The 10,214-nt window shown below is 49.0% G+C and overlaps 1 protein-coding gene across 1 annotated transcript; it reads right to left on the bottom strand.

The window, feature by feature from the left end:
* Positions 1-221: 221 nt before the first annotated feature.
* Trappc3 (trafficking protein particle complex subunit 3) lies at positions 222-9,733 on the bottom strand. The gene is made up of 5 exons (XM_075945530.1): positions 9,565-9,733; positions 3,280-3,377; positions 2,932-3,031; positions 1,947-2,129; positions 222-956 (listed from the first exon to the last, which is right to left on the bottom strand). The coding sequence occupies exons 1-5, from the start codon at positions 9,604-9,606 to the stop codon at positions 837-839; spliced, it is 543 nt and encodes a 180-aa protein (XP_075801645.1). The 5' UTR covers positions 9,607-9,733; the 3' UTR covers positions 222-836.
* Positions 9,734-10,214: the final 481 nt, after the last annotated feature.

The raw sequence follows: 10,214 nt of genomic DNA, 5'->3' as shown, positions 1-10,214 counted from the left end.
CCTCGCTTCAAAGCCTGGTGTCCCTCTACTTGACAACTTTGTGACCTCAAGCAGCCTGACCTTGGCTCCCCCATGAAAACAGAACTACCAATCAGAATGTACTTAGAGCAGATCCAGCATCTGCCCGAGTGCTGTGCGCAGGACCCAGCACCAGGGCTCACTTGCTTTTTTCTCCTCAAATTCCACATGCTGAGCAGAAGGAAAACATGACAGGACTGGGATTTCACTCAAGAATGTGTCTTTATTGATGAATTTGTAAGAAAAAAGGATGGACCCTCTGTAAAAAGAGGAGATGTTGCCTCCAAACAGCAGGGAGGAATGAGACCTGGGTGGCTTCCCAGAAGCCAGTGCTTCCGGCATGACTGGCTTCCGTGGCCTGGCAAGACTACAGCGTGTCACTACAGCCAACAATTCCTACTCACCCCTTCCCAGCGTTCTCCCTCCCCTACAACCCAAGGCTCCCTGCAGCCATTTGCCAATGGGGTCGTGACAGTTCAGCGTTAGATGTGTCAGGCTTGGCTCTTCATGGGGTCAAAGTGGGTTTTGCTTTGGAAAATTCACAGGAATGTAAAATGGTTCAAACTCTCGTAGTCCAGTCAAGGGCAGGTACCTCCTGCCCCTCTGAAGGGAAGCGAGCAGAGAATCCCCCTCTGAGGTACATACTTGTACGGCAAGCAAACTACCAGTCCGCTCTTTATTAGCATGGAGAATGGAAATAAGGTCAGAAGAATATATAACATCGGCTTCCAAGTCACTGAGTTCCGAGGCTGAGGGAGCGCCCACCTTGCTCATCCCTGCAGGCACTGATCCTGGATGCCCCAAAGTCCTAGAGCTGCTTATTCTTCTCCAGCCGGGAGATTGTCTTCAATCCGCCTGATGAACCTCATCCTGATTTCTGTCACACCATCTCCCTTCAGAGTGTCCTGGACAAACTTGGCCTCCACAGCCATCTGGACCTGAGGAACAGAGGTGGATATCTAACCACAGCCTGAGGAAACTTCAGGGTGAGGCTAGATCAGAAATGCCCATGGACGTGAGTGTGTGTGTGCGTGCGTGTATGAAAATGACAAAAATTCACTATATAAACTATGTAAATGTATGAAATTTCCAAACTTTTTGTTTGTTTGTTTTCTGTTTTTTGAGACAAGGTTTCTCTGTGTAGTCCTGGTTGTTCTGGAACTCCCTCTGCAGACCAGGCTGGCCTTGAACTCATAGAGATCCGCCTGCCTGTACCTCCCAAGTGCTGGGATTAAAGGTGTGGCCACCACTGCCCAGTTCCAAACAATTTATTGGAAATGACAGATTCCCACAGGGACAGGGTTGCCAGCCCCAATATTCTAACACGGAAGACAGTGACCTCAAACTGGATGTGATGTCACTGACCTGTAATCCCAGCACTTGAGAGGAAGGGGCTGGAGGCAAATCAAAGACAGCCTGGTCCACATATTGAGCAATTGCGTCTTAAGCTAATTAGGATTGGTGTGAGGCTGTCTCAGAGAGGGAGGGAGGGAAGGAGGGAGGGAGGAAGGAAGGGAAGGAAAAGAAGGAAAAGAAAAAGGTCTCGAGCTGGGCGATGGTGGCGCACGCCTTTAATCCCAGCACTCGGGAGGCAGAGGCAGGCGGATCTCTGAGTTCGAGACCAGCCTGGTCTACAGAGCTAGTTCCAGGACAGGCCCCAAAGCCACAGAGAAACCCTGTCTCAAAAAACCAAAAAAGAAAAAGAAAAAGGTCTCGGTCCACTTAGGACTGTGGCCCAGGAAACCCCTGGAATGGCTGCTCTCCACTGCTGACGCCAGCACTCTCTCAGTATGACAGGAAGGAAGGTGTCTGCCTTGGATCCTGTCTCAGCTGCACTATGTCCTCGGACAGCAAGGGGCTGGGGAAGCCAAAGCCTTTCAGACAAGCACTGACCAAACAGCACCAAGCTCGGAGAGAGCTGCACTCACCATCTCCAAGGCTCCCCGCAGCACCCCACACAGAAGGTTCGAGTAAATAAGGGATGAGTGGCTATCGGGAAGTTCCACGAAGTCCACCAATGGGTTATTTTCCAGGATGAGGGAGAATTCATCGCCAGCTGGGCTCCAATTTGTGATACTTGGCGTGATGCCCAAGTACATCTTGAATGCCACCTGTCAGGGAACACACAGCTCTATGGGGAAGGGTGACAGAACTACACAACTGGGAAGGAGTCGGCAAAAAGTCACTCAGGACAAAACTGTGGCCTCCGAATCTATAGGGATCTGGGGAAGAGAAGTGCCCAGGTAGGGCTCCATCTCTCCCCTCGGGCATCACACAATGAGAGGCTAACTCACTGTCCGCCTGCGTGTCTCACAGGAAGGGCAGCCGCCTTTAGCTGTTATCTGAATAAGGAGTTATTTTTGCTTTATTTCTATTTCCTGGAGACAGGGTCCCACAATATAGCTCAGGCTGGCCTGGAGCTGACTATGCAGCCTACATTGGCCTTGAATTCGCAGTGATCATCCTACCTGTATCTTTTCAGTGCTAGGATTAGAGGCCTAAATCATATCTGGCCCAAAATGCATACTCTCAAATCTCCTGGATACTCTGCTACACTTTCAAAATGGAGGAATTCGGGCTGTAGTTTAAGTGAGACAGGCAGACCTGCTGGCTCTGTCTGTCTGTAGGTAGGTCTTGCTACATAGCGATGGCTGATGGAGAATTCAGTATGTAGATGACCAGATGGGGTCACAGGTACATGCCACTACTCCACTACAGCGGGGCTGTGGCGCACAAGAGAGACCCCAACCACTCTCGCCTCTTTCATAATGTTATTTCCAAACCACCAGAAAGGCTTCTTTGGTCCAGAGAGCTGCCTAATCAGCCTCTCGGGAGATTAGGGAGCAGGGAGAGAGTTAGGTAGTGTCTCCCAAAGGCAAGCTTCAGCGGGGACAGGTGGCCCAGGTAAACGACCTTAGCAATGACATCCGCAGTTTCCCGAAAGTCATGACATCTTCCAACATTTGAGCGTGCCAAAAAATCTTCAATTAGTCGGACTCCAATGTTATAACCCCTTGGAAGGAAATCAGAGAACAGACCATTAAGAGGGTCAAAATGTCTTACGTAATGTCTTACATATAAACAAATTATCTTATATCTAAACCTAAGACTGTTGTAGGCTAAAGAAGAAAATGGGGATAATGCCCAAACGCCCTCATAAATGAGTTCAGAAGAACCTGTACCCAAATGTCAGCTTCACAGGCCAGCACACACTCGGTATGCTGGGGGCCTGGGCTGCCTCTTGGGGTGAGGCTCACTCACATTCTGTCCAGCTGCTTATTCACGTCCTCATCATTTTCATAGTCCTTGCACAGCTGGGTGACAAGAGCGCCATAGGTCAGGGTGAACAGCTCAGAACTCTGAAAGAGATCCAGAAGGCCATCAGGACCCGGCAGCACGACAGTCAGTGAGGGTCGGGACCAGCCTGGCCACAACTCCTGGATGCCGAGCAAAGGCCACCCGGTGCCTATGTCTGGAGGATATCACGCCTGTGGAGTGGCCAGCGTGACAGGACTGCAGCCACACCCACTACAAACTGGCTAGGGATGGCACATCTTCTAACACCAAAGGCGGCCTCTGCCAACGCAGTCTGCCACAGGTGGGTCACCTGAACCCGGAAAGGGAAGAACAGCCACTCACTGGATTCTGTAAAAGATGGAGCCAACACAGCCTCTGTGTGTTGGCAGGTGTGACCAATGGCTTCCCCAAGCCTTAGAGCAATTGTTCTCAACCTGTGAACGAATCATGGCCCCTTTGGGGTCAAATGACCCTTTCACGGGGGGGCCTAAGACCATTGGAAAAAACAGATATTGACATTATGATTAATAATAGTAACAAAATTAGTTATGAAGTAGCAATGAAAATAATTTTATGGGAGCTGGAGAGATGGCTCAGCGGTTAAGAGCATTGCCTGCTCTTCCAAAGGTCCTGAGTTCAATTCCCAGCAACCACATGGTGGCTCACAACCATCTGTAATGAGGTCTGGTGCCCTCTTCTGGCCTGTAGGCATACACACAGACAAAATATTATATACATAATAAATAAATAAATTTAAAAAAAAAGAAAAGAATTTTATGGTTGGGTCCCCACAGCAAGGGTCACAGCATTAGGAAGGTTGAGAACCAGGCTTTGGAGGGTTCTGGCATGAGGTTAAGTTGTAACCAAGGCTTGGGTTCTCTGATGCTCATGGGAAGAGCTGGCGACTGAGGGACAGACTGGGTTGGCAGGGAAGGAAGTCCTAGAGAGCCCGTTACTATGGAGACAGTCTCTCCTCAAAGTCACCAACATGGGGAGAAATTAATGATCCTTTTGACACACTGCTAAAATATTTCTAAAAAGTGCATAAATTTAAAAGAATACAATATGGGCTGGAGAGATGGCTCAAAGGTTAGGAGCACTGGCTGCTCTTCCAGAGAACCTGAGTTAAATTTCCAGTAACCGCATGGTGGCTCACAACCATCTTTAATGAGATCTGGTGCCCTCTCCTGCCATGCAGGCAGAACACTGTAAACATAATAAATAAATAAATCTTAACAAATAAATAAATAAGAATACAATATTGGAGGGGGGACTACCTCAGTTAAAGATTCCTACTGCTTTTCCAGAGCACCCAGATTTTGTTCCTTAGGTAGGGCCCACATCTGATAGCTCATAACCACCTATAACTCCATTTCCAGGGGTCCAGCATCCTCTGGTCTCAGCAGGCACCTGCATGCACATGGTACACAGACTCATGCAGGCACACACACATACACAAGCGGGTGGTGGTGGCGCATGCCTAAATCCCAGCACTTGGGAGGCAGAGAAAGGCGGAACTGTTAGTTCAAGACCAGCCTGGTCTACAGAACAAGTTCCAGGACAGCCAGGGCTACACAGAAAAACCTATCTTGAAAATAATAATAACAATAAAAATTTTAATTACATTATATGTGTGTGCGTGCACATACTCATGTGTGCAGAGGACATGCTTGGAAAGTAAGTTCTGAAGAGAGGCTTGTCAGGGGTGGAGGAAGTCACTGTGTGACTTCCAGACTTCTGAGGGAAGAACCCAAAGTATCAGCCACCACGCCTATCCAGAACAGGCTGCCTTTCATTATCTCATAAAAACTCAGTAAGGCAGAATGGTAGTAAGCAATCCAGAAGAGATACTGAGACCAGAATGAGGAACGATCAGTTCAAGGTTAAACAGCTAAGTTCTGAAAAAGGAATCTGGGGGGACAACACCCAAAGGTATCCCAGCACACTATCCACTCTATCCCACGACTGCAATATTAATAAGCCCCCTCAATTAAAACAAGTCTTAGACGCACTAGGGGCAAAGAAAATCAATGTGGGGAGCAGGAGGCTCTCTGAATTCAGCTGAAACAGGCAGACCAGGGTATCTCCAGGAGATCATTTGCCAAATATGGCAACTGAAAGGAAGCTATTAAGGAGGAATGATTTTTTAGTAAAGTCAAGAGTTTGGCACTAGACCGGCCTGAGCATGAATGGATGGAGACACTCCAGCAGTTACCAGTCCGGAGAGTCGGCAAGTGCATTAAGTCAGGAGAGCTTTCCTTCCACTATTAATGGGCCCTTGGATGAACTCCAAGAGCCTCCACCCACCATGATTGCCAAATCCTATGCAAATCACACTAACGTGCCGCTCCCCCCCTTCACCGGTAAGAAAAGGCAGGGAGGGTCCACAACACAGGTGTGCCTGGAATCTGGGAATGGGGTCCTGACTCAGGGTCTCCACATCTTCTATTAATACGCAAGTCTGTCTCCAGCCTCAGTTATGAACCTAGCCTAGAACAACGAGTAACATGAATGTATAACCTCAAGGTCTTTATACTTCTAAAACAGAAGTGGTGCAGAGCTGGAGAGATGGCTCAGTGGTTAAGAACAACAGCTGCTCTTCCAGAGGTCCTGAGTTCAACTCCCACGTGGAGGCTTGGAGGCTCACAACTGTCTATAGCTCCAGTCCCGGGGGATCCGATGCCTCCTCAGGCACCAGACACACGACACAGGGTATGCAGACATACGCGCTGGCAACACACACACATAAAATAAATAAATAAAATAAATTAGAAGTGGGGCTGTGGTATGTCAGGGAAGGCTTACTAAGGTGAAGACCAGACTGGACACAAAGACAGCCAGCCGACAACATCACTTGTGCACTGTCAGCGTTGAACACATTTCCTTTTCCCTGGAGACAGGGTTTCTCTGTGTAACAGCTCTAGCTGTCCTGGAACTAGCTCTGTGACCAGGCTGGCCTCACACTCACAGAGATTCACCTGCCTCTGCCTCCTGAGTGCTGGGATTAAAGGCGTATGCCACCACCGCCCGGCTACATACATTTTCAATTAATTCTCAGAACAGCTCTATCCCTATGATGTCAGCGTGTCTACTACCTTATTAAAGTAAAAAACTTTCAAAAGATGTGAAGCTGGTGCTCAGAACAATGAAGAAACTGAAGATGGGGCTCAGTGGTGGGCCCTGGCCCAGCATGTGCGTAGGCCCTGAGCTCAGTCGTCAGCACTGTGTGTGTGCATGCATGCATGTGTGTGCATGAGAGAGCAAAAAAGCAGTAAAAAAAAGGCCCCAGTCCCAGCCAGCACACTATCCCTGTTGTGGAGAACATTTCAGTCCATGTCACACATGCTTACCAGTGGTGGGGTCTAGGGCTTCTTCTCCGTATCTACCACAGCACCTAACAGCCCCAGTACATAGCTGGGGCTCAGGGAAAGCTTGCTGGACAGATAGACTGTTTCATTTGTTTAGAGACAGGATTTTTACTACGTAAGAGTCTTAGCTGTCCTGAACTAGCTCTGTAGACCAGGCTGGCCTCCAACTCACAGAGATCCACCTGCCTTTGCCTCCCGAGTGCTGGGATTAAAGAAAGGTGTGTGCCACCACCACCCAGCCCAGATGGACTGTTTCTGTTAGCGTGGACTAAAAACAGCAGGCATCAGACATCTGAAGGTTTATGTGAAATACAGTAATTACGTGCTCAAGGCTGGGCTACCTGGAAGAGGGCAACTAGAGGGGTGCTGCTCCCCAACAGAGAAAAGGGGAGCACGTCACTTCTAGGTACGTTGGCTCAACAGGCAGAAGCACCTGCTGCCATGCCTGATTACCTAAGTTAGATTCCCCCAAACCCACACGGTGAAAAGAGAAAGACTGACTACTTCAGGCTGTCCTCTGACCTCCACACAAATACTGTGGCTCAGCCCCCGTGCTGGCGAATTTTATATCAACTTGACATAATCTAGAGGCATCTGAAAGGAGGGAACCTCAACTGGGAAAATGTCTCCCTAAGATCTCACTATTGGGCATTTTCTTGATTAACGGTTGACGAGGGAGGGTCCAGCCCATGGTAGGTGATGCCATCCCTGGGCTGGTGGTCCTGGATTCTAAAAAACGAACAGGCTGAGCAAGCAAGCCATGATGAGCAAGCCAGTAAACAGCGCCCCTCCATGACCTCTGCATCAGCTCCTTCCTGCCTCTAAGTTCTTGCCCTCACTACTTCTGATGATGAACTGTACATGAAATAAACCCTTTTTTCCTCCCCAAGTTGCTTTTGGTCATGGTGTTTCATCATAGCAATAGTAATCCTAACTAAGACATCCCCCAGTAAATAAGTAAACCCATGCAAGAAAAGAAAGGTAATAGCTAGGTATGGGGGCACATGCCTGCAACCTTGGCACTTGGGAAATTGAGGCAGGAGAAACAGGAGATGGAAGCAAGCCTGGGATAGGAAAACCTTGTTTCAAGTACACACAGGTGGTGACGCACACCTTTAATCCCAGCACTTGGGAGGCAGAGGCAGCTGAATCTCTGTGGGTTCCAGGCCAGTTTGGTCTACAGAGGGAGTTTATGGTCCACCAGGGCTATACAGAGATATACATATCTCTGCTCCTATCTACCAAAGAAACACCATCCCTTAAATTTAACACTATCTTGTCTAATCTTAGTACCACTGTCCCCATGTCCAGCGAAGGAAACTAATGACCAACAAAGAATGCCAAGGAACACATATGTACTTCTTCCAACTTGACATTGTTTTCTAGCTCAACACTCTCTTAACTATTGTTACTTCTTCCAGGAATCAATCTCTCTCTCTCTCTCCATATATATATATATGCTACATCCTCAGTCCCCTGAAAGCAATTTTCAAGTTGTAATCCACAGAGCATATTAAGAGACCCACAAATCCCTGGAAGATGCAAACAAATGTATTTATATGATGTTAAGTTTTTGCATTTTGTGTTTACAGTGCTAGGATCAAACCCAGCTTCCATCACTAAGTTTGTGTATTTAATATTTGTGTAGATATGATTCATTGCTACCATTGGTTTCTCAGTGGTCTGAGAGAGGAAAGGTTAAGAATTATCCTGGAGCCAGGTGGTGGTGGCACACATCTTTAATCCCAGCACTCGGGAGGTAGAGACAGGTGGATCTTTGTGAGTTTGAGGCCAGCCTGATCTACAGAGCAAGTTCCAGGACAGGTTCCAAAGACATAGAAACCCTGTTTCAAAAACAAAGCAAAACAAAAAAACAGGTCTGGCGGGCTGGAGAGATGGCTCGGTGGTTAAGAGCACTGACTGCTCTTCCACAAGATCCAGATTCAATTCCCAGGATCCACATGGCAGCTCACAACTGTCTGTAACTCCAGTTCCAGGGAACCTGACACTCTCACATAGACATACCAACACCAATGAATGCTCAGTTTTCAATTCCAAAACAAAGCCATGGCATGGAATGTTCTGTAAAATAAAGAAGCCAGTGATGGTGGTGCAACTTTAATCCCAGCACTCAAGAGGCAGAGGCAGGTGGATCTCTGAGTTTAAGGCCAGCCTGATCTACAGCTAGTTCTAGGACAGCCAGGGCTACCCAGAGAAACCCGGGAGAGGAGGGGACGGGTACAATAAAGAAAAGGAACACATGCTAAGAAAGTCTCTTAGCTTGGCGAAAACTGCTATCTACCTTACTCTCTAGACCCTGCCCAGGCTTTGGGGATTATATTCTGTCCCACTACTCCCAGCATGGGAAAGGAAGCACAGCAATCCTCCCTTCTCCTCTCAACCATTAGAGGGGCCACCCCTTAATGTGTCAGACGGAAAGTTCCCTTCTGACAAGGCCACTACCTAAGCTAGTCCAGGGCACAGTGAGAGACTGTGTACTCGGTGGTCTGAAATATTCACTCTGGAGGTGGAGAGGCATGGGTTCAAATCCTAACCCTTCCTCGGTGTAAAATTGGGCATCGCACAACCTTCCCGAGCTGTGAGAGGCCATAACATTATCCACCTGGTAGGGTTAAATCACTCAGGAAGAGATCAGTCTGTTACTGATTGCTGTCGTTGTTGTTGGTCTAAGCACCGAGTTGCATTCGACCTCGAGCAGGGGAGGAAACTCAGGGGTCCTCCAACCTGCCCCGGCTAGGGATCTCCCCATCCCACAGTTCACACCAGGACCCTCTGACAATCACTCGGAGCGCCAGCACCAGGCCCTTTCCCAGGAAGCTTCAATTCCGCCCGGCCCACCGGGTCACGCCCTCAGAGTTACCATTTTCTTGCTCTCGGTGCCACGGTTCGCCTGCCTCGACATGGTGTCCACTGCGCAACGCCGCCTCACCTCACGTCGTCACAGCCCAGATCCCAGACCCCAGCAGATACTGATTCAACCCAGCCGCGGCCCCTAAGCCTCTGGGACTGACCGGCCACGCCTCACCGCGCCTGCGCAGTCTGGCGCGGAGCACTATGGGACTTGTGGTTCGGCCGACCAAAGTCCGACAACGGCACCCGACTGTCCTACCGGAAGTCCCGCCCATTGTTCAGAGAGCGCTGCAGCTCCCCGAGAGCCTCGGGCTCCAGCCTGGCTGTGCCATTCTGGCCGCTAGGTGGCATCCGTACCTTATGATAGTCCTAATTGTCCACAGCGTGTCCTTATTTCCCTCCCCCACGACTGGCTCTGAGAGGCTGCGAATTCCTCTCTCCCGGATTGGTCTTGGAAAGTCCCTGTTTTGAACTGGCTTCGTCTGTCACTGCAGTTCAGCTCCAGAAGCTCCCAGGACGTCCTGGAAAACTAGCAATGGCTCACACAGAGATCTAAGTTCATTATAATAAGTTTGAATGACCACATCCTCTGTGTCAGGCTAGTTAATGACTTTCTCTTTAAACTGCCATCTGTTCCCAAGCCCCAAACGCAGCGCGCTC

This window comes from Microtus pennsylvanicus, chromosome 13 (assembly GCF_037038515.1).
Source record: "Microtus pennsylvanicus isolate mMicPen1 chromosome 13, mMicPen1.hap1, whole genome shotgun sequence".
Lineage (NCBI taxonomy): Eukaryota > Metazoa > Chordata > Mammalia > Rodentia > Cricetidae > Microtus > Microtus pennsylvanicus.
Note: the sequence above shows the minus strand (reverse complement) of the source record. Positions and strands in the feature narration are given on the sequence as shown.